Raw genomic sequence first — 25,304 nt, forward strand, 5'->3', positions numbered from 1 at the left:
ATTCTAATATAATTAAGTCCTAATCTAACTACTTAGTCCTAATTTTCATCCTACTCCTATTTAATTAAAATCATTTAATGTTCATAAAAAATAATCAAATTACAATAATATACAACATAATCATTGTCTCTCTGCAATAAATTCATGCATGGCTGCCAAATTCAATCGACAACTCAATTAGGTTTTTCATGGATATCTGCTTTCTCGTTTGTCCAAACCCCATCATGTCACTCAATAGCTGTGGGAAAAAAACTAAACACAAATAAGATTAATACTAAATAAAATAAATTTAAATAAATAAATAAAATAAAAAAACTAAAAAAATGAAAAAAAAATTTAAAAGAAAATAAGAAGTTCTTTAAAAACTGAGACGATACGTGTTGCCACCATAAAAGAACCTCCAACTAGTTTTCATCACTTTGATCCGACATTTATTTTTCTGCCGATTTATATGAACCAGCCCCTTTGGCTTATTCCAATGATTTTGCCTTATTTTTTACCGGTGTGACATCCACATTGTGATCCATTTGGTACCAAATTTAAGCCAACCCTAAATCATTTTCCAGGGTATTATTGCCTCGAGCTTCCTCCTATCCATGTCGCGTGAAGCTTTGTTTGCTTGAACCTTACTGCCATAGTCAAATAACAGTGAATCAAACTCCTCAACCTTTTCGATTGGCACCTCTCCAACTATGGCCAAAAAGTGTATTGCCTCCTCCACACTTTCATTTAAAATTGGTTGAAGCTTTGTGCCAATTGTTAGTTCATCTTTCACTTCCACCTCTACGGTTACATTTGCTTCTATGTCAATTAGATCAGAGACCGCTTCAACTATATTTAACTTATCCCCATAATCTCGGTTCCAAGCTCTCATTGAATTTCACCATGAATCTTATCATGATTGACGATAGTACAGGGGTCATCATTATAAAAGTTGTGAATGTCAGGCACGACTTTTTCCCTTAGAGGCAACGCTTCAAATATTTCTTGAAGCATTTTCATCATTTGTGCAATCATGTCCGACATGTTCAATAATACCTTAAAGTTTGACGTATTAATGGTTTCGCATGAAGGCTTGTCTGCATGTTCAGTCATATCGTAACCTTCTTCAAGTGCCTTATACAACTTTCCAATGAACTCGCGTGGATGTTCGACTATATCAATGCCTTGGTCATTACTCCACTGGTTCGTTGAGGCTTCGTTTCCTTATTAGCTCACTGATGTGTGTTTTCTATACTAACTAAAATTTACGACAAAGGCAAATGCACCTATCGAACAATAGTATAGCTATGGTGAGTAGAAATATCGTATCCACGAGTACTAAAAGTATTAGTAATTACTATTTTCTTACTATTTAGCCGAAATTTAGAGTGATGAGTTTTAATCTAAAATTACTAAACTAATCTAACTAAGAACGCAACAGATAACAAATCAGGAAAATAATCTAATTTAAATGATTGATTCACTTGGTGTCTTGATCTGTAGAAATCCCTAAATTATGCTAATATCTCTTTCGAGAGTAGAATCAATTGACTCTAGGTTGATTAATTGAAATCTCTTTCTAATTAAAACTCCTATTGTCGCATTAACTCGATCTATGGATTCCCCTATTAGATTTGACTCTAATCGATAGATTTATATTGTCTTATTTCTAGGATTGCATGCAAATTAAACAAGAATTAATATCCCGAAAATATTAAAAAAAGAAATAAGCACACATAATTGAGAATAAGAATCAAGTATTTATCATGTAAAATAGAAATTAAATAATAGAATTCGTCATAGGCTTCATCCTCCCTAGATATCTAGGGAATTAGTTCATAATTCTGAAATAAAACATCTCAAAGTCAGAAAAACCACAAGAAAAAAAGTAACTCATAAAAACTTCAGAAGAAATAAAAAGGAGGCCTTTGATCTTGATGGAAATCTGCTTCAAAAATGGCTCTAATGGTGTTCCTTGAGTGTTATCTTCGATCTTCTCTAATGGCCCCCATATCTTTTCTTCTATTTGGTATTTATAGACTTTAAAATGCTTAGATAGCCTAAAAATTATGCTTTTCAACGTATTTGGGAAGCAAGGTACGAAACTGACACGGGCTGGCACATGGGTGTGTGTCCAGCCCGTGTGGCTCACATAGGTGTGTGCCCAACCCGTGTGGCTCCTGAAATCTACTATTTTTCTCTGATTTTCACTCATTTTTTGCTCATTCTGCTCACAAATGCTTATCTAAGTATAAGAACATGAATTCAAAGGATTGGGAGCATCAAATTCACCAATTTGCATAAATAATCATCCAAAAATGCATTAAGAATGGGATTAAAATATGTTAGTTTTATCATTTATCAAATATCCACACACTTAAGAGTTTGCTTGTCTTCAAGAAAAATTCTGAACTCACATTAAAATTAATCTTTCTTAACTTGTAATTCTTATCAATAATGTTTCGAAATAATTCGTAAATAATCATACTTTGACAATTCAACTAAAAGGGCATTAAAGATTCAAGCAATCCAAGTCAAAAGTTTTTGGAGCACGAAAACATGGGTATCTCCTGTTATTTAAGTACTTACCTTTAATTCAAAATCGACAAGAATTGACATCCTCACTAAAAATTCACTCAAATCACTCAAAGTGTTTAAGGTTCAAGAATAAGCACTCAACAGTTGAATAAGAAATGTCATTACCATAAGCTTGCTTGAAAATCAAATCTCCACCGCTATAAAATAAGTATTTAAGAGGTTGTAATGGGACTTAGGTTAAGGGTGTGGGGAAAGGCTAGAAAAGTTGGTTATAATCGAGATTGAGTTGATAAATTACCAAACTAGAAAAAAATTAACAACTACTAAATTAAAAACAAGCGCATCAATAAAGAACTATTCAAGAACAAAAATGAGCTTCTTCTCAAAATATGAATTTAATTGTTCAAGAGCATCAACAAAAAACTAATTAAAAATCAATATTCTTTTCGATTTTTTTTCTTTTTTTATTAAGAACAAAAAGAAATAATTCAACAAATCAAATATAAGAGAATAGCTAGGCAACTAACCAAATCAAATCTCTAAGAAAAATGAGTCAATAAAACGAGAAAAGATCACAACGAAAAAAATAGGTCATGGGTTAAGAATCATGAGTTAATCAAGAAAAGAGATGTTAAGCTCAACGGGGTTCACTAAGGGTTAATTTAAAAAGGGGGCTTCTGTGGGATATATGGGTTAAAACCTAAGTGTCTTTATCATCTCAGTATATCAAATCAAAGGTGTGGTCTCAACATGCATAATCGAAGCAAGTTTTAGAATAACAGATCAAGTTGAACACTCAAAACCAATAATAAAATGAGCATGAAAAATGTATGCTCTAAAGGCTCAAAATCTCACAAAAGATCATGGTTTTGATGTCAAACTTGCAAATTTAAAACTTGAAGATAATACCTTAATTCAGAGAAACAACCTAAAAAATTTTAATTTCTAAAAAAATAACTTATCATGTTTGATTCTATCATGTCTTAAAGTTTAAATCAACCAATGCACAAATATCTACAACTCAATCCAAAAAAACATCAATAAAATCTCAAATTGACAAAAACTCACTCTAATGGAAGTATGAGAAAATTACTTAAGTATCACAAATAATTCGGGGATTTTCTAATAATTATATAAATAACCTCCTCACACTTAAGATGTACATTGTCCTCAATGTAACAAACAGATATAAACACATAATAAGTAGAATATCATAAGAGAGGGAAAAAACTAAAACTGCCCTAAATATGGATGAAATTGCCAGAATAGTGAAAATCAGATTTGTAGGCAGTTGAAAGTGTAGTGCATGGTTCTGAGCAAACTAATAAGAAAATAAACACATATAGTGAAGAAGATTAAAATGTTACAACTCAATTACAAACAACCATAAAAATAAAAAAATAGTTCAAAAGATAATAAATGAAAGAAATTTAAGAAAATAAAAATAAAACAACTAAAAACAAAAATAAAAGTAAACATAAAAAGAAAAAGAAAACTAAAAAGAAAAACAAATAAAATCAATGATCCTCATCGTCAGAAGCATCGATATTATGAGTTGTCGGCGCTGAAGAGGATATATGGAGGTGCTGACAGATCTGCTGCAAAGTCGCATCAATACTGTCGAACCGCTAAAAATAGTGTTGCTTGAAGCGAGTGAACCACTCAGAGAGGTCCACTAAGGTGGTAGCAGATGTAGTAGGATGGTGACTTTGAGATGGAGAATGAGGTGGATCCTCATAGTGGAAGGGAACATCATCAGTGAAGTTCGCACGCTCATTCTTAGGGTTAGAATGAGATTATTGATATTGAGGAGGATCTACTCTACACAGTCACTCGATCATCCTAATGTGACTCAAACTGGATAATCCTCGCGGAGACATCTGTCCAACTAATGTAAGGGAGGAAGACTACTTTGGTGTGTCAAGAAGATCGAAATGATGTGTGAGTCAAGTTACATAAGGGCCTAAGTAGATAGGACTCTTCCTACTGCTCTCTATCTGATGGTGGACAGCTAGGGCGATAAAATAAGCAAGATCAAAGGTGTGCCCCGTGGCCATGATCCACAAAAAATATGCGTCAGTTGTACCGACGACTTCGGTGCTCTATCTCCTACCGGTCAATGTGTGAGCCAAGATGGCATGAATGTAGCGCAAGGCCAGAGGAAGAGAAGTTTCCTTTGAACGACTCGGGTCATAAGGCGTCATACTTATCGTGAGGTCTACCCAGCCAAGAGATGGCGAGTAGTGGATGTGTCGATATAATCAGAGAAACCCCTCGGCACTCATGAATTTTGCAGTGTAGAGTCCCAATGCAGCTCCAAACTCTGGGACACTCATATGTCGCGTCGTACCGCCGAGTCGAAAAGTAATAGTGCATGGCTCATCATGGGTCAACATCACCTGCTGTAGGAGAAATGTCAAACAAAACTCTAAGGTCAATGTGGGCTCGATGATGGAAAAGAACCAGTCACAAAGAGCTCTAGCAATGATGGCGCAGACACAATAAGCTAATTGGACCTGCTCTAAAGTGCCCAATCAATACTTTGGCTTAATCTGAATGGCCTGAGTTGAATATGCTAATATAAGTCCTCTTGAGGACCATGTGAGAACTGGAGGTATGGACGTCGTGCCGCAGCGGAAGCGCCCGATGAATATGTCGCACTAGGAGTCTTCTGCTTTTTCGAAGCAGGGACAAAGACCTTAGATTTCCCTCTAGTGTTCATCATGAAAAATGGTGGATGGTTGCGGTGATCGGAGGTTCGCATGGAAAAGAGAGGTCAGCTGTGGTACGGACAGTGGTCAGGGTGTGACACGGTTGGGGGTGTGGTTGTGTGACGCGAAAGAGGATAGGAGAAGACGGGGTGAGAAAGGATCAGAGGGGAAAATGGTGAGTCATGGGAAGGGGCGGGATTACGACGCAGATAGGGTGATTGAGGAGAAGGTTACGATAAGGGTGCTGTTTTGAAGGGAAGAAGGGAATGGGGAAGAGAGGGGGAGGGTGTGGGCGTGGCGTGGGGAAAAAAGAGAAGGCAAATGGGGAAGGGAGAAAAGAGAAAGTTCGGGGTTGAAAGGGGAAGGGCGAGGGCGATGGTGATGGGGTTTGGTATGGAGGGTGCCCGACAACGGTGTCCGGAAAAGGGGATGCCAACTTGGGTAGAGCACTAACTAGGGTTAGGTTGGAGTTTTGAAAGTAAGAATAAGACAAAAAAGAAGAGGGCTAGGGTTTAAATACAGTGTAAGGGCCTGTGTTGAGCTACATGATTGTGTCACACGGCCTCGGACACGCCCTTGTGTCCAGGCCATGTGGCACGTACGATCGTGTACAATGTCATGTGTGATTTCCTTCGCTTCTTCCACGCACGTGTGCGAGGCCGTGTCTCCCACACACCTATGTGTCCCGGCCGTGTCTTGAACACGACCGTGTCTCTTGCCCATGTAACTCACTGACTTTAAATTAAAATTAAAAAAAAATAGCTCCAGTACTCACACAACCTAGGACAGGCCCGTGTGTGCTACACGGCCATACACGGTCGTGTCTATAGGTTGTGTGGATCATCTTAGGCCATGTAACTATCGAATTTTGGAAAATTTAAGTCCCAGAACTCACATGGCCATGGACACGCACGTGTGTCCAGGCCGTGTGTCTCACATGGCCATGGACACGCACGTGTGTCCAGGCCGTGTGTCTCACATGGCCATGGACACGTACGTGTGTCCAGGCCGTGTGTCTCACATGGCCATGTTTTTACACCGTGTAACTCTCTGTCATTTGCTCCTCTATGCACACGGCCTAGAACACGGCCGTTTGTCAAGGCTATGTGACTCATTGTCGATCCCCTTATTGCGCACACGACCTGGGACACGCCCGTGTGTCAAGGTCGTGTGGGTCAAAAATATTTTTTTTATTTTAAATTAATGCAGTCACGGTGGTTCGCTGAGCCGAAGCTCCTCTTTCTCGTTATCAATTCTATTACCAAATTAATGTTTGAGTCAATTACTATTTACCTTAACTTTGTCGAACTTAGAATGAGTTACCTCGACTGTACCGTATGTAAAGACATTCAGTATCGTACATGAGGTTGATCTATTTGACTCAAGCTCCGTAGGGGAGATTCGTGGATCCATTTTGTCCAGCGGTACTTTTTCCCCAACCTTTAATTGGTTTGTTCTATTCACATGCTTATCATGGTGTCGTTTTGGCTTTTCATTATTGTTTTTCGATTTCTCATTGACATGTGTTCGCCATTCATCTAGTTCATCGATTTACACCATTCGTTCTTCATAAGTTGTTCTGTTTTTGTTGTCTTGACTGAAATGTGGCTCTATCATGCTTTCATGAGGAATTTCCTACAAAGAAGGTTCAGCTACATGGTTACTCATATTAACAGAGCATTTAAAATCATCTCGATTACTAGGAGTTCTCACAGAATCACGTGCTTAGAGAGTAATTGTTTCGTCACTTACACGAAGCACTAGCTCACCCGTACCAACATCAATAATAGTCCTAGCAATGGCTAAAAAGGGTCGTCCTAAAATTAAAGGCACATCACTACCCTCGTCCGTGTCCAACACAACAAAGTCAACGAGGAATATGAATTTATCTATTTTAACAAGCACATTCTCAATAGCACTCCTAAGATATATGATGGTTCTATCTGCTAATTGAATACTCATCCTAGTGTGTTTGGGTTTCCCAAGACCTAGTTGTTTAAACATTTTATAGGGCATAACATTAATATTAGCCCCTAAATCAGCCAAAGTATTATCAATATTTAAACTACCAATTAAACAAGGAATAGTAAAACTCCCTGAATCTTTTAGTGTGTTGGGTAGTTTATTTTGAAGAATGGCCGAGCAAACTTCATTAAGCTCCACAGTCAATGAGTCATCTATCTTCCTCTTGTTTGCCAATAGCTCCTTTAAAAATAACGTAATTTGGGATTTGTGAAAGAGCTTCAACAAACGGTAAGTTAATATGTAATTTCTTTAAGAGCTTGAGGAATTTACCAAATTGTTCATTTGTGTGGTCTCACTTCGTCGCATTAAGATATGGAACTCAAAGTGTATATTCTTTGAAGTCGGCTTTTGTTCTTTCTTATCTTCATCAACTTTATTAATATTCACCACAATTTCTTGCCTTGGTTCTTGTTCAGATTCAACTAACCCTTCTTTGTTTCGAATAGTAATTGCATGAAACTACTCCCTTGGGTTAGTTTCAATATTACTAGGCAAGCTACCTTGTGGTCTTTCTAAAATTAACTTAGCAAGCTGACCTATTTGGTTCTCGAACCCTTAAATCAATACTTGTTGATTTTTTAGTGCTACTTCAGTGTTTTGAAAACGTGTTTTCAACACTGTGATAAACTTTGTCAACATCTCCTCAAGGTTCAGCTTTTTCTCTTGCTGATAAGGTGGTTGTTAGAAGATCGAAGGGGGTTGTGCTCTCTAATTTCCTTGACCACCCCAAGAGAAATTGGGATGGTTCCTCCAACCTGCATTATAGTTATTACTATAAGGGTTAGTTTGAGGCCTAAAATTATTACCCATATAATTAATTTGTTCATTCTCTGTGCTAGGAGTGAAGGGTAAACATTCTGGATTATTTATTCGTCCTCCATTTGTTTCACATTGTATCATCGAATGTACCTGCATAGAAAGATATAAACCATCAATTTTCTTATTAAGTACTTCTACTTAATTCTATAACATGGTGATCTCATCTAAATTAAAGACACAGGTGGCTTTTATCGGCTTCATCCTCATGACTTGTCACTGATAATTATTCAGTGTCATTTCCTCTATAAATTCATAAACCACTTCGGGTGTTTTATTGTTCAGAGTTCCACCGACTACTGCATCGGTTAACTACCTAGTTAAGGGATTCAAACTATTGTAGAAGGTTTGAACTTGTAACCATAAAGGTAACTCATGGTGAGGGCACTGTCTCAATAAATCTTTGTATCTCTCCCATGCATCATATAAGGTCTCTAAATTGATCTGAACAAAGGAAGAGATATCATTCCTCAACTTGGTTGTCTTAGCAGGTGGGAAGTACTTTAGCAGAAATTTCTTGGTCATTTAAGCCTATGTAGTGATGGAACCTCATGGTAAAGAGTTTAACCACTATTTAGCTTTGTTCCTCAATGAGAATGGGAACAACCGTAAACGAATGGTGTCGCCAGTGGCGCCATTAATCTTGAAAATGTCACAGATTTCTAAGAAATTTACGAAATGAGTATTTGGATCTTCGTCTTGCAAACCATCGAACTGGGTATACTGTTGTACCATTTGAATGGTGTTAGGCTTTAGCTCAAAATTATTTCCACCAATGGTAGGTCGCACAATACTCGATTCAACCCCAGTTAGAATGGGCTTAGCATAATCGTACATATTACAAGGAATAGGAGCTGCAGCAATTGCAGGAGGTAGCTGAATATTCTAATTATCGCCCATATTTTCAGTAATAATAATGTCTTTTTGTTCGTCTACTAAATTCTATCGACTCTACCTTGCTTCTCTATGATTTCTGCGAACACTACTTTCAATCTCGCTATCAAAAAGTAATGGTCCCGACGGGTTTCTTCTAGTCATAAACCAAAAAAACCTGCCAGAAGCAAATAAAAGAAAAATTAGAATGTAAAAAATTAAACTAAAAATAAAAATATAATAAATATAAAAATGGCTAAATTAATAAAAATAAAGTGTTCCTAATATTTTAGTCCCCGGCAGCGGTGCCAAAAACTTGATGTACGTTTTTCGTACTAACTAAAATTTACGACAAAGAAAAGCGTACCTATCAAATAATAGTATAGCTACGATGAGTAGAAATATCGTATCCACGAGGACTAAAACTATTAGTAATTACCATTTTCTTATTATTTAGCCGACAATTTGGAGTGATGAGTTTTAATCTAAAATTACTAAACTTATTTAACTAAGAACGCAACAGAGAACGTATCAGGAAAATAATCGAAAGATAACCAATGAAAGAGACAATACCTATGAAATAATCCACCTAGACTCCTTCTATTATTATTAATTTTATTTAAATGATTTATTCACTTGGTTTCTTGATCCGTAGAAATCTCTAAATTATGTTAATATCTCTTTCGAGAGTAGAAGCAACTGACTCTAAGTTGATTAATTGAAATCTATTTCTAATTAAAACCCCTATTGTCACATTACCTCGATCTATGAATTCCTTTATTAGATTTAACTCTAATCCGATAGATTTATGTCGTCCTATTTCTAGGATTGTATGCAACTCCACCCAATTATGCTAGATCTACTCTTAAACAGGGACTTTTGTTCCACTGAATTACGCACATTAAACATGAATTAATATCCCGGAAATATTAAAACAAGAAATAAGCACACATAATTGAGAACAAGAATCAAGTATTTATCATGTAAAACAGAAATTAAATAATAGAATTCGTCATATGTTTCATCCTCCCTAAGTATCTAAGGAATTAGTTCCTTCAGTGTTTTCTTCAATCTTCTCTAATGGCCTCCATATCTCTCCTTGTATTTGGTATTTATAGACTTTAGAATGCTAAGAAAGCCTAAAATTTATGTTTTCTGCGTGTTTGGGAAGCAAGGTGCGAAATTGACACGGGCTAGCACATGGGTGTGTGTCCAGCCCGTGTGGCTCACATGGGCATGTGCCCAACCCATGTGGCTCTTGAAATCTACTCTTTTTCTCTGATTTTTGCTCGTTTTTCACTCATTCTACTCCCAAATGCTCACCTAAGTATAAGAAGATGATTTCAAAGGATTAGGAGCATCAAATTCACCAATTTGTATAAATAATCATCCAAAAACGCATTAAGAATGGGATTAAAATATGTTAGTTTTATCATTTATCACTCACCTCTATCATGAATAATTTTTTAATCTCTATAATCTACCATTCTTCATATAGTCCCTCCTCGTATACTTTTTCATCAAAGATAATCTCATCGTTAAACCACATGTAACAATTTCATCCATGATTAAATGATTTTTCCAAATTAGTCTCTATGGATCATTAACTAGTTAGAAAAATGCTTCTCTCCTTTGAGGCGTACACTGAGATATACAAAGAAAAAAATGAGTTAATAAGTTAAATAAGTTGGTAAAAATTAAAAACCGTATCTATAATTTGAAAATTTTCCTAACTATCCTATTAAATAGAAAAAATAAAATTAATCAAATGGCAAAGCCTCCTCGACAACGACGCCAACAACTTGACCGCCTCCTGACGTACCCAAGGGAGGCTAGACTTGTAATATAGATTTGTACAATGAAGTACTGGAAGTACTCCGAGGATCGTACCCAAAGGAGGCTAGACTAAATCAATATTAACTTTTACACTAATGGGTCAAGCTAGTACTTAAATTAAATTATATTACGACTATTCCTAAGGTGGTGATAAAAGATATTTTATAAAAGTAATAAAAATAATTGCAGAAATAGATTCTAGAATTTATCGAATTAAATGATAGAATACTATTTCGCTTCAATGTTCATAATTAACTCCTACTCCGGGTTTTATTCAATCAGTTAATCATTAACCTGGCAAGGCCTCCCGGCCTTCCACTAAACTAATGAGTCGGTAAGAACTACTTATCTCTCGTTTCATAGATCAAACTAGATTGAGGTAAGGTTTTTAAGACAGGTAATACCGGTTTCGAGTTCAGTCCTACCTACATGACTTCCTAGTGTCGACAAGCCTAGGGTTTTAAGTTCTTCCTTTCCCAACCAATTGATCTACTAAGAAATCTTACATAAGTATTAACTAATCCATATCCACTCATTAATCTCCCTCACAGATCATAATAAAGATGAAGAGAATCTTGATTTAAATATAACAGCGTAATTAGTAATCCGTGAAGAGTTGATCGATCTACAATCCAAATCTCGCAAAGAACAAAATAAAATAAAGTAAAAGTTACATTTGAAAGAAATCTAAATTACAATTGAATGTAAAATTAAAACTCAGTAAAAATTATCCTCTAAACTGTTCAAAACAATTCTACTTATAATTTTAGGTTTGGCAACTGATCATTGACCTAAAATTGTTGACTATTTCTTGTTAAAGTTCATTGCGTAGATGGAAACACCCTTGGTCCATTAACTGACATCGTCATGTAAATGTCGCGACACCCTTTGGCCTATGTGATGGCACTGATGGAAGTTTACTAGTTAAGGTGTATTTTCAAGGTTCTGTCGCAACACTGATGGTACATTGCTCCTTAGATACTCTACTTGCTATGTTGCCACATCCAAGCTTCGTGTTGCAACATCGCGGGCAATCCACTGTCTTTGTGCTTCGAATAATGTCTTGCACACTCACCAAACATATTAGTCTACCTTTAGGCCTACCTTGGCCCACAAGGTCATATAAATCACCGAATTTGCTCATTTTATTGCCTAAGTACTAAAAGTGAAAAATAAACGAAAACATAACGAAATTGATTTCCTACGATCTTCTTAAGTATAGAAACTAGTTTAATCTGCTATAACGAATTGATGCAGATCAGGAAAAGCAGAAACGACGTCGCAACAACATGATAAGGGACATCGTGATGTGGCGACATGGCAACGTGTCATGAAATTTTTCCCTTTTTTTATTACAGTCAAATTCTGATTATTCGTCTCAGTTGACCTCTGATTAGTGTAGATTATTTTAATATTATTTGACCTACAAATTTAGCCTATAAATAGGCCCTTTTCTACCATAGAAAGATTAACTCATAACACATTTAAGAATTAGCTTTTACAAGCTTTCAAGGAATTTTGTGGGTTCTTATTTTTGGGTTCTTATTTTTGGGTTTCGAGGTTTAGTTTTTATCTCTATATTTATACTCTTCGTTTTTTCTGATTTAGTGAAATTATCTTTGTCCGTGATTTTTTTATCCTTTTCGGAGGTATTTTTCTACATAAAATTTGTGTGTTCGATCTTTTCAATTACTTCGTTATTTTTCTTGTTCGTTGCTTACACATATTTATCCCCAATAAAATATTTTTGTCTTTTTATATTTTTTAATAAAATAATAGATGATGATGATGATGATGATCGTTGTATTAATATCATCTTTATATATCACTTAATTCGTTTGCTTTCCATAATTGGATGATTGTAGGGCTTGCCAATTGAATTTCAAGTTATGTATGTTTGTGATTGTCAAAATATATTAATAAAATTGTTACTATTAATGTTAGGCCTTCATGAATAAGAATGAGAATCGAAAATAACTTGTAATAATTCTCTTTTATGCATTGTGTTTGCATGTTCGGTATTTAGGTGAAATACTTAAAAAGAGAAGTTGGATAAAATTAATTGTTTATTATTAAATGGATCAATTTAAATTTATAGAATCATAAAAAAACTTTTAAAATGTGACTCTATTAAATAGTAAATAACAATTTTTAAAAGGGTTCATATATATCATGATACCTAAAGTTGGCAACTTCTACTTAGTATCTAAATTGGTATCTAAACTTGAAATATGTAAGTCAACTTGGTTTTTTTTATAATTATGATGGTGTTGGAATAGTGTGAGGAAGAAGACTTGAATGCGATTGATTATTTTAAATAATACAAAATTAAATTGATTTATTTAATAGTAAAAGTATTTTGAATTGAATCTTATTATAAAGGATATGTCGTAAATTCACCTTCGTAATTACCATTGATATAATTTCTTTTCCTGTTAGTGGTTATGAGTAATAAATTATTAAAAATTTTAAAATTTTAAAATCCTATTTAACTGTTTTTTTAGTTAGGAATCTCAAGAATTGAGAAATTCATTCATACCTTGTTCGTACACACTATACATATTTATACGGCAACTAATTACAACAACTTAGTAATTGCATTAGACCAGAAGCTAACTAAGATAGTTAGACTGTTATTCTAATATTCCCCCTTCAGCATCTTGATAAAGAACATCTGCAGCAACAATATGCATGCATCGGCGACAATGAGAAAAAGCACCCTCTGTTAATGTTTTAGTTAAGACATCAGCAACCTGATCACAACTAGGTACAAAACACAAATGAAGCTGATCACTAAGAACCTTTTCACGAACAAAATGCATATCTAATTCAACATGCTTGACTTTAGCATGTAGAACCGGATTTGCAGCCAAGGAAACAGTGCTAGCATTATCACACCAAATGACTGGTGTACCACTCAGCTTGACACCGATCTCATCCATTAACGAGCGAAACCACATCAACTCAGATGTGGCATTTGCTAAACTCCGATATTCTGCCTCAAAAGTAGACCAGGATACAACACTTTGTTTCTTCGACATCCAACCAATAAGATTATCACCAAGGTACAAACAAAACATGGAGGTAGACTTGCGATCTTCTAGAGAACTATCCCAGTTAGCATCACAAAACCCAGTTAAGCTCATACTCGACTCTTGAAACTGTTAAATAAACTTAAATGAAAGTTAAGAGTTATGTAAGTGAAAGGTCAAGAGTTATGTTGTTTTTAATGGGTTTAAATTAGTAGTTTTTTGTTTAGGAAAATGAAAGGTCAAGAGTCATTGGTTAAAGGTTATTATTAGATTTTAATAGTTTCAGTTTTTTTGTTGCTTTAAAGGGTAGACTATAGCCTATAAATAGTTTGTAAGCTTTGATTTTATAAGTGAACAATTTTATATTGAGAACATTTTCTACAATTTGGTATCTGAGCTATGGAGAGTGTGACTAGTAATGTGCCATTGTCTCGACTAACAAAGGTGAACTATGAGAATTGGAGCATCCAAATGAAAGCTCTTCTCGGGTCTCAAGATGGTTGGGAGGTGGTCCAAGAAGGTTTCGTAGAACTGACAACTATTGCGGGATATACGACGGCTCAAAACAAGGCATTGAAAGAAATGCGGTCGAAAGATAATGAAGGGTGTTTGGTCGCTCGAGTTGAAATGGAGAGAAATCGTATGTTCAGGTTGAATCTGAGAAGTGTTCGAGGAAAATGTTTGCGAGTTGATGTTGAAGACAAGGCGTCGCTGTGGCATCTCCGTTTTGGTCATCTACATTATGGTGGTCTAAACGAGTTGGCGAAGAAGAATTTGGTGCATGGGCTACCAGACATGGACTATGAGGGAAAATTTTGTGAAGAATGTGTGCTCGGTAAGCATGCGAGAACTTCGTTTCAAAAGAAGGCAGAATATCAGGCTAAGCAACTTCTCGAATTGATTCATACCGACATATGTGGACCAATCACCCCTGAATCTTTTAGCGGTAAAAGGTATTTCATTTCTTTTATCGATGATTTCTCACGAAAAACTTGGCTTTATTTTCTTAAAGAAAAATCCGAGGTATTTGAGGTGTTCAAAAAGTTCAAAGTGATGGTTGAAAAAGCAACTGGTAGACACATCAAATCTATACAATCTGATAGAGGTGGCGAGTATACTTCGACAGCTTTCATGGAGTATTGTGAGGAGCAAGGCATAAGACGATTCCTAACCGCACCGTACTCTCCCCAACAAAATGGTGTGGCCGAGAGGAAGAATCGGACTATTCTCGACATGGTTCGATCAATGCTCAAGAGCAAGAAGATGCTGAAGGAATTTTGGGCGGAGGCCGTGCAATGTGCCATCTATGTGCAAAATCGATGTCCACATGCGAAGTTGGATGATCAAACACCACAAGAGGCTTAGAGTGGACAAAAACCATCAGTTTCTCATCTTAAAGTATTTAGTAGTGAGGCCTATGCACATGTGCCGGATCAGCAAAGAATGAAGCTCGAAGACAAAAGCAAAATGTTTATTTTTATTGGGTATGATGAGAAAACAAAAGGATACAAGCTACTCGACCCGATAAGTAAAAAGGTTGTGGTAAGTCATGATGTACGATTCAATGAAGCAAGCGAGTGGGATTGGAATAACTCAGCGGAGGTTATCATCAAAGATGGAGGATTATCAATCGCTGCACCAACAATCATACCGACAAATCCTGAAACTACCGATGATGAAGATGAACCGCTACAACCAAAAATACGAAGTTTGCAAGATTTGTATGATTCAACAAATGAGGTACATATTGTATGTCTTTTGGCAGATTCCGAGATTATAAGTTTTGAAGAGGCGGTGAGAGACAAGAAGTGGCAAACTACTATGGATGAGGAGATTAAAGCAATTGACCGCAACAGCACATGCGAGTTAACGGAATTGCCGAAAGAAAGTCAACCCATTGGTGTGAAGTGGGTGTTCAAAAGAAAGATGAATGCTCAAGGCGAGTTAGAACGGTACAAGGCGCGACTTGTTGCAAAGGGATATAAGCAAAATGAGGGAATCGATTATGATGAGGTATTTGCTCCCGTTGTAAGAATGGAGACAATCCGGTTGCTCATTGCACAAGCAGCACAATTTAAATGGCCAATATTTCAAATGGATGTCAAGTCGGCATTCTTGAATGGTGTGCTCGAAGAAGAAGTCTACCTCGAACAACCACCCGGGTATATGAAAAATAGATAGGAGAAGAAGGTGCTGAAATTGAAGAAGGCACTTTACGGGTTGAAGCAAGCACCGCGGGCATGGAATACTCGTATCGATACATACTTCAAGGAGAATGGGTTCAAACAGTGTCCTTATGAACATGCCCTCTACGTGAAGAAGAATAGAGGTAATATGTTATTTGTTGCTCTTTATGTCGATGACCTCATTTTTATGGGGAACAATGGTGAGATGATACTGGATTTTAAGAGCAAAATGACACAAGAATTCGAGATGACAGATTTGGGTTTAATGAATTTTTTCCTTGGTTTGGAGGTTCGACAAGAAAGGACAGGTATTTTTGTGTCATAGGAGGCATATGCAAAGGAAATTTTGAAGAAGTACAAGATGGCACATTGCAACCCAGTATCAACACCAATGGAACCAGGTGTAAAACTCTCGAAATTCGATGGAGGAGAACGAGTCGACGCAAGTAAATACCGAAGTTTGGTGGGAAGCCTTCGCTATCTCACTTGCACAAGGCCTGATATTTCGCTAAGTGTTGGCATTGTAAGTCGGTTCATGGAAGAGCCGGTTTATTCACATTGGAAGGTGTTGAAGCGAATCCTACGGTATATTCAAGGAACGGTGTCACTCGGGTTATTTTATTCAAATATGGAAGATTACAAGTTGATTGGGTATTCCGACAGTGATTGGTGCGGAGACCTAGAGGATCGGAAAAGTACATCGGGATATGTGTTCTTTATAGGTAACATAGCATTTGCTTGGCTTTCAAAGAAGCAACCAATTGTGACACTATCGACATGTGAAGTTGAATATGTGGCAGCATCTTGGTGTGTGTGTCATGCTATATGGCTCAGAAATTTGTTGGGCGAGTTGGAGCAACAACAACTTGGTGCAACTGAGATACGAGTTGACAATAAATCAGCGATTGAGTTGGCAAAGAACCCAGTGAATCATGAGAGAAGCAAACACATTGACATTCGTTTTCATTTTATCCGAGATCATGTAAAGGAAGGAAGTGCGAAATTAGTGCACGTGGCAAGTCGGGACCAAGTCGCGGATATCTTTACAAAACCGCTACCGATGGTACTCTTCGACAACTACAAGAAATTAATCAACATAAAGGATGGCAGAAGCATTTAAGTTTACAGGGGAGTTTTGTTAAATAAACTTAAATGAAAGTTAAGAGTTATGTAAGTGAAAGGTCAAGAGTTGAAAGGCCAAGAGTTATGTTGTTTTTAATGGGTTTAAATTAGTAGTTTTTTGTTTAGGAAAATGAAAGGTCAAAAGTCATTGGTTTATGGTTATTATTAGATTTTAATATTTTCAGTTTTTTTGTTGTTTTAAAGGGTAGACTATAGCCTATAAATAGTTTGTAAGCTTTAATTTTATAAGTGTGGACAATTTTATATTGAGAACATTTTCTACAGAAACAACCCATAATAAATTGTGCCCCTAACATACCGAAGAACACGCTTCACTGTTGTCCAGTGCACATCATGTGGTTGATGCATGTATTGGTTGACTATATTGACAGCAAATGACAAGTCAGGCCTGGTCAAACACAAATATTGCAGACTCCCCACAATTTGTTGATAGAGAGTTCCATCGGAAAGAGAAGACTCGATTAAGGATGTAAGAGTGGGAGAACTCACCATAGGAGTGTCTACTGGTTTAGCATTTGACATATTGGCACGCTCCAACAACTATCGAGCATACTTTTGTTGAGAAATATGCATAAATTTCAAGCCCAAGAAAATAATTCAGCTCGCCTAAGTCTTCAAGTGAGAAGTGTTGATGAAGACAGCAAATCACATCATCTAACTCAACACCATCATCACCTGTTAAAAAAATAAACACTTCCAGCGGAAGTTTGTTTGAAAAACGACGACGGATCAGCTCGGGAAGTGCGAAACTTTAACTGTTGAACTAAAAGATTTCTCAACCTGTTCTAAAAGCAAAAGGCTAGTCTTGGTTTGAGAAATTCTTTTAGTTGAAAAAACTAATGCTTCAAAACAATAGTTTATTTTTTATTCTTACGTTTGCACAAAATTTATAAAGTAGTAAATAGATAAATTCAGAATTGCAAGGAAAGCACTGCGAAACAGCTTGATGGGGCCCAACCTTATCTTTGACGCCTACACCTTTGTTATTACTCTTTCCTTAATGATTTCTTCTTAAAATTTCAAACATAATATTTTTAAAAATCAAATATAATCACAAGCAACATTAAAAAAGTGTTATGTGTCCCTCTTTTTTAAATATTTATTTAATTATTAAATGGCAAAACTCAGCTTGAAATAAAAAGGAGCAACTGTGTTGGAATCAAATTTGATTTCGAGAAAGACAAGTTATTTTCATGTTTAAATTACACTTCTTTTTAAAAATTATTATTTAATGAGCCTATGAATCTGTAGATTTGAGAGTCAAGCAGTCAACTCTCTCTCTCTCTCTCAAATTGGCATGTGTAGTGTCATTTTCAATCTAAAGATCTGTTAAAAATATATTCTCCTACGCTCTTAGATTTAATATTAAATGAATTGGTTTGTTTCTTCTCCCATGATAAGTATTAAATTTCATAAGCTTTGATTGTTTTCCTATGAAATTTGGTTAATATATTGTATTTCTTTCAAAAGGGGTCTAATATCACTTATGGACTTACTTGGGGTTGCACATTTTAACCTTTTACTTTGCTCCTTACCATCTTTTATTGCTAGGAATTTTGTACTATGTTTCACACTAATTTTGTTTCCATCTTTTATAAATACATACAATTAACCCGTGTATCGTAAATCATATATATATCGTAGCATATTGATTTAAACATGGAAAACATAATAATTCTTTAAAATTCTTGTGATTACAATGAGAGTATAAAACCAATTGGCAAAGTTGACGTTACAAATAGTATATGTTATTGTGTTATTATGATTATGATCTAAGGTAAAACATATACATTTTTTTCTACTTCATATTTGAATTAGATTATGTGCTTCAAAAGACATTAAGTTAGAGAAAGTGTATTCATTTTTTTTATAATGTTCTCTGCCTTGCTTTTAATTAAGTTTTCTCATTTTTGAAATATTATTTCTATATTTTAATTTTCTTTTTCTTTTTCTTTTCTTTGTGCAATGATAGCTGTTGTATATTTCAGTAAAACTTCTTTACTATTTTATGTCAATGTCATGTTGACTATAATTTTTTAACATCTTAATGTGATATATAGAAACTTAAGATGGACGTGAATGATTTTTATTTTAAAACTAAATATGAAGAGTAATTACTATTAAGCAAAGTGTTAAATTTTTAAATATGAATTGGATTGTTTGCTTCTAAACATAAAAGCAAGTCTATTTGAATAATTGGATGTATCGAATGTGAGATGGTTGTGTTTCACTTTTTAATAATAATTATTGTGAAATATCTATTAAATTATGTTATTCAATTTTCAATTTTTATTAATACTAGTTAATCTTACTTTAATTACTGCATTGAATTTACCATTTAATTATTTTTAATTTCAAAATATGAATGGCTATTTGGAAAATCAGCTATTCTTAAATATTAAATATTTATTATAATAACTAAGTTTTTATTTAAAATAAATTATTCAATATGAATTTTAAATTTTGTTATTACAGGCAACTTAGTAAAAAAATGGTTATTTTAGTATCTGTTAACTCGATAGTTCAACTTAAAATCACTAAGAGGAGGAGTGAATTGGCCTCTTAAAAATTTGTTGTTGCTAAAAAAATTATAGAGACAATGAACATTTCAATTTATAGTAGTTTGGCCCCAACTATCTACCCCACTACCTTAACTTTCCACAATTAAAGATTTTTCCAAATTCACTAATTTGATAATCTTTGAGAATAATGTTTAACCTTAAAAACTCCCTTAAGGTTTCTACCCAAACCTTAATATACAAACCCTCTCAAAGAGATACAAAGAAGCAAACAAAAAAATAATCCTTACAAGATCAATGTGTTTGCAAATTAAGCTCAATTACAATGAAAAACATTTGAGCAAAAAGAATAGAAATAAAGCTCACAAGTGTGAAAGAAAAGTATGGAAATATTTGGCACAAATGTTATTTAATTGATCTTTTTACTTGAATATGTTTTCTTGTTGTTTTAGGATCTTTGGAAGCTAGGATTTATACCCTTTGTAACTGTCGCGTATGAATATAGTATGTGAAATGTGCAAGAATACACGTCGAATCAAATAATGTAATGATAAGTAAGATAGTCTCCACAAGAATCGGTTAGGATTAAATTGGTTAAGTTGCTGTTATGAAGTATGTGAATTATGCTAAGGCAAAACAATGACAAAAATGTAATGGTAATCAAAATAATGATGATGGGCACAATATGTAAACAAACAAATATTTAAAAATATGCTATGGTACCAAGACAAAAGTGAGAGGGTCTACGTTGTTGAATGGGAAGACTGGGATTACTATGTATCTACCCTTATAAACCAATAATGCCATTGGGAACCCAAACTTTGCGGGCTAGTTGAAAAGACTCGTCTGAATAGTTCGAATTCCCGCGAATAAATTTGCGTGTCCAATTGGAAAAAGTTAGTTGGATTCCGTCAAGGGAGATAGTTATCGAATTTAAACGACCCATGCCGTTGAAGCTTTTGATTCGAGTTGGACTTTTCTAGATCGCAAAGTTGCCAAGATCCTAAATCGCGAACGCGTGTTACGTGGTTAGATAATCGGTAAGGGTTGGTTTGCAAGTCATACCAAAACCAAGTACACAAGGAAGAGTTGGTGGTTGGGGTGTCCTTGATCGCTATAACTAACTTATTGTTAAGAGAAAGGAAATCTATTTTCAAGGACCGGTTCGAGTTTGGAGTGTATTGAGGCTAAGGCTAAACATTCACACATTGATTTACCGACTTAATTTAAATTACTTAATTTTATTTTCACAAATATCATTATGTTATTATTTCATTTCATTTTATACTTATTTTTCTTTATCAACTAAATTCCACCTTATTTATTTTTCAGATCTGCACGTATAGGTCGTGGGCACGATAGCTGCCTAGACTCAGGAATTTGGTCACGTAAATAGGAAAATTAGGAATCTCAGCCCCTCTGGGATGGACCCTACTACTCTATACTACTATTTAATTCAATTAGAGCATAGGAAATTATATTTGGTAGTTTCGACGCCCATCAAAAATCGTCTCAGCCTTTATTCATTTGTTAAAAAAAAATTCGTTAAGCTTTTAGGGATTTTCCTTTTTTTTTTTCTTTCATGTGTTTGTTATATGAGTTTATTTATTATGTTTATTTTTTTTTTTGGTGAAAAATATTTTTTGTTACTTTAAAGTCTAAAGTTGATAAACTTTAACTTTTAGATTCAACCATTAAAGTTTTTATTATTTTATAAAATATAAAATTAATAATTTTATATTTTTTAACATTATTCCTGCACGAGATAATGCACAATGTTTTGGTCAATACAATTGAAATGGATGGAATAAACAAATGCAATTGATACAAGCTGAGATATTCACTAGTACAAAGAAAAGAGTTGATTGTTCCAGTTTTTTGCTGGAATGTTCTTAGTATGACCGAAACCGAAACTGACTACATTAGTTTAAAAAGTATTTAAACTTTTTTGAAAAAATCAATTAGACCTTTTTTTTATTTTTTATTTCACCCAATTGCAGTCTTAACCAAGGAAATTACACTCAAGTAATCGATTTGGCCGTTAACTTTAACAATTTACTATTAATTATAACAATTATCCTTTTTTTGTTTTGTTTTTGTCACATACTACGTCACAGTTGTGCCACATGGCATCTATTATATTTTTTACTTTAAATTCTTTAAAATTAATTAAAATATAACGATATTAAAGAATTTTAAAATTGTAAAAACAATATTAACAAGTATAAAAATATAAAAAAAATATTAAAAAATGTTTTTAAATCTAAAAAGATTAGAAATTATATATAAAAATATCTTACCCAAAGCGTGATGCGACATTAGCCCGGGAAGTTACTACCGAATCTATTGAGCTGCCACGAGGGCCAATAACTCGATCACGAGCTAAGAAATTTCGAAATGCAATAGCAAGTTATGTGGAAAGAGCTTGGGGAGAGCAAGTAGCTGAATTCGATAGTCATGCTTTGAACAGTTCAATAGGCGTCACTTGCAATTTATTGCAAGTTGAAGTTGTTTCTTTTAATTAAACTTATCTTAGTTTAATAAATGAGATGCTGATCAATTAACTCAACTCATTTTAAGTTTTTAATAAATGAGTTAATTATTGAACTTTATTAAATAAGATGCTTATTAATTAATCTAGTTCTTAGGATTACTTATTGATGCATGAGTTAAAAATCATTTAATTATGCTTCTTTAATTAAACTAGTTGTTGGAATAATTATTGCATGTGTCTTTAGTTCATTTATTTAAGTAACTAATAATGTGTGTTATGTTTAATAAGTGTTTTCATGTGTGTAATAAACTCATTTTAATGTGTTTATTGCAGGTGACTTTTCAGCTCATAATTGTTACAACTCAAGGCTGTTATAAATTGAATTAAGTGGTTGTTAAAGTTATTTTTCAGTTATAAATTAAAAGGTTTGTTATAAATGAGGCTTAAACATCATTAAAGGAGTTCTTAAAGAGCATTTTTATGCTCTTTAAAATTCGGCAACAACTTTTCTTCTTCCAGCATTTTTTTGTTCATTCAAGAGAATTAATCAAGCCTTCAATTTTTCATTAAGGAGCTGGTTATTAAATTGGTGTCTATTTGGCTGGCCAAGGACAACTCAAGAGTCATTTTCAAGCAATCAAAGTCATTCAATTCAGCTGAATTGAAGTGAATTTAAGAAATGAGTTATTTGGTTCAAGAATAAGAAAAGACTTTGAGTCTTTTATTTCTATTTTTATGGCACATTAAATTAAATGTTTGTGACCATTTGGCTAGCCTATTCAAACACTATAAATAGATGTAATCAGTCTTAGAATGGCACTTTTTGCTGAAGATACATGAAATCTTTGAATTGTGAGTTATGCAATTCTTTTTGTTCTGACGGAATTGATTTGACTTATCAAGCTTAGCTTGTGGCGTCTATCCATTTCTTGTTTCTGAACTTATCACTTTCATAGTGTGGCGTTCATCATATACCAAGGTTTCATCATCCTTGATAGTGGGTCGAGGTTCATTATATACCAAGGTTCCTATCATTCTTGATAATGGGTCGAGTTCTTTTAAACCGTAATCATGTAAGAGCCATTTGAGATTTGGTCAACAATCAAGTATTGTTGGTTCATTTTCGGCCTTAGTAAATTTATCATTTGTTTTGTTAAGCCTTTATTACTGATTTTCAAAGCCATCTTCTTTCTTTAAGCCTTTTATTTGACAAGCCTTTGTTTCTTTGAAACGATCCATTTTTTTTACTCAAATTCACGATCGGGCAACATACAACTCAAACCAATCATGAAACGAGGTCGTATCAAATTGGTATCAGAGTTAGTGAATTTGGAGTAAGAATCGACGCTTTTGGCATTACGATATTGTAGTTTATTCAAAAAATTGTAAAAAAAATAGTTTCCATTCAAACTCAAAGAGTGGATATCAAGTTGTAAAACAAATTCGTAAAAAAATTGTGAAAAAAAAAGTTAGTTTTGAAAATTCTGATTGCTGCCCGAATTTCAGTCATTGCCATGTTCTACTATTCTGCCACACCCAACCCTTTTCATTTCTTTGTTTCAAGCCTACCTTTCTTTGTCCTACAATTTCCTTACCAAGCCCAAACATCAAATTTGTAAGCCAACCCACAACAACTGCTTTTTAAGTTTAAATAATTCCCTAAGAACTTAGAGAGGAGGAGTGAGTGGAAAGAGGTAAGAGAGTAGTGAGTTTATTCGAGAGTATAAAAGCCAAGTGTGTGAGATTTTTTTTGTGAGTGGATAGTGAGGTTCTTTTTTGTGAGTTCTTTAAAAATATGTCACGAAGTCCGGAAAGAAATCAATATGTGGAAGGAGGGTTCGTCCCGTAAGAAATGTTGGAGGAGGAGTGCTAGATCTTACCCTTCAAGCAATTATGCGAGAGATGGAGCGATTATTTGATGGAAAACTTGAACCAATTGAAGATCGTTTATATCGAGTCAAGACACGAGAACAACGTGAGATTACTCCGGAAGGTGCAAGATGAGAGCGAGGACGTCCAATCCAAGATCCTTATGAAGCAAGTGAACAAGAAGTGATCATTCATCTACCCAAAGTGTACGACGTCGAGGCCGTCAATGACAATGAGGTCCTAGAGATCGTGCTCAACTAGATGAGAATCTTAAGAATATCAAGATGACAATTCCACCATCCCAAGGTAAGAATGATCCTGAAGCTTATTTGAAGTTGGAAAAAAAGATCGAGCTTGTTTTTGATTGCCACAACTATTCGGAGAGTAAAAAGGTGAAGCTTGCGGCAATTGAGTTCTCCGATTACGCCATAGTGTGGTGGGAGCAGCTTGTAACAAGTCAAAGACGAAATGGTGAAAGACTCATCTCTACTTGGGGAGAAATGAAATCAATCATGCGGAAAAGATTTATTCTATCGTACTACCATCGGGATCTTTATCAACAAATTCAAAACCTTATTCAAGGAAATAGAAGTGTTGAAGATTATTATAAGGAGATGGAGATAATGATGATTCGAGCTGATATTGAGGAGGATCGTGAGGCGACCATGGCTATGTTCCTTACGGGTTTAAACCGTGACATCGCCAACATAGTTGAATTACAGCATTATGTTGAAGTGATGGACATGGTCCATGAAATAGGCCCAATTTGCCCGGGGCCCATTCAGAATAAGCAGAAAAAACCAATAAAAAATAATAAATAAAATTTAGTCCAAAAAATAGTCCATTTCAAATTGGCCCAGATCAATTTACCAAAAAAGTACAGACTCTAACCCCAAAATACAAACCAAGCCCATTTATAAATGGCCCAGTACAAACCCAAATTCTAGTCTAAACACGTAATGGCCCAACTCAGCCCAAATCCCAACCTAGTTGCAGAAACCCTAGCAGCGAGCAAGCCCCAGCGCCGCAGCAGCCCCAACTCCTCCGCGCGTGCCAAGCCCCTACCCTCACGCATGTGCCTTTGCCTCCGTACATGCCACGTCCCTAGCCCTGCACATCGTACCTGCAAACGGGAGGAAAACGCAGCAGAGAAAAGAGAAAATTTGTATTTTTTAGTTTAGATTTTTTTGGCCTATAAAAATAAAGACAGAAAAAAAAACAGAAAAATCACACAGGCACATTGTATACAAAATATTCAGAGAGAAATCGAAAACAAAAAG

General features: G+C 34.9%; 1 protein-coding gene and 1 non-coding gene across 2 annotated transcripts; both read left to right on the top strand.

Moving 5' to 3' along the window:
* The first annotated feature begins 8,442 nt into the window (after nt 1-8,442).
* LOC128033630 (small nucleolar RNA R71) lies at nt 8,443-8,549 on the top strand. Its single transcript, XR_008189618.1, has one exon. It is a non-coding gene; the product is annotated as a small nucleolar RNA R71 (small nucleolar RNA).
* A 7,811-nt stretch (nt 8,550-16,360) lies between these two features.
* On the top strand, nt 16,361-17,119 carry LOC128032430 (secreted RxLR effector protein 161-like). Its single transcript, XM_052620503.1, has one exon. The coding sequence runs from the start codon at nt 16,361-16,363 to the stop codon at nt 17,117-17,119; it is 759 nt and encodes a 252-aa protein (XP_052476463.1).
* Nucleotides 17,120-25,304: the final 8,185 nt, after the last annotated feature.

The sequence above is a fragment of the Gossypium raimondii genome, chromosome 1 (genome assembly GCF_025698545.1).
Source record: "Gossypium raimondii isolate GPD5lz chromosome 1, ASM2569854v1, whole genome shotgun sequence".
NCBI classification, from domain to species: Eukaryota; Viridiplantae; Streptophyta; class Magnoliopsida; order Malvales; family Malvaceae; genus Gossypium; species Gossypium raimondii.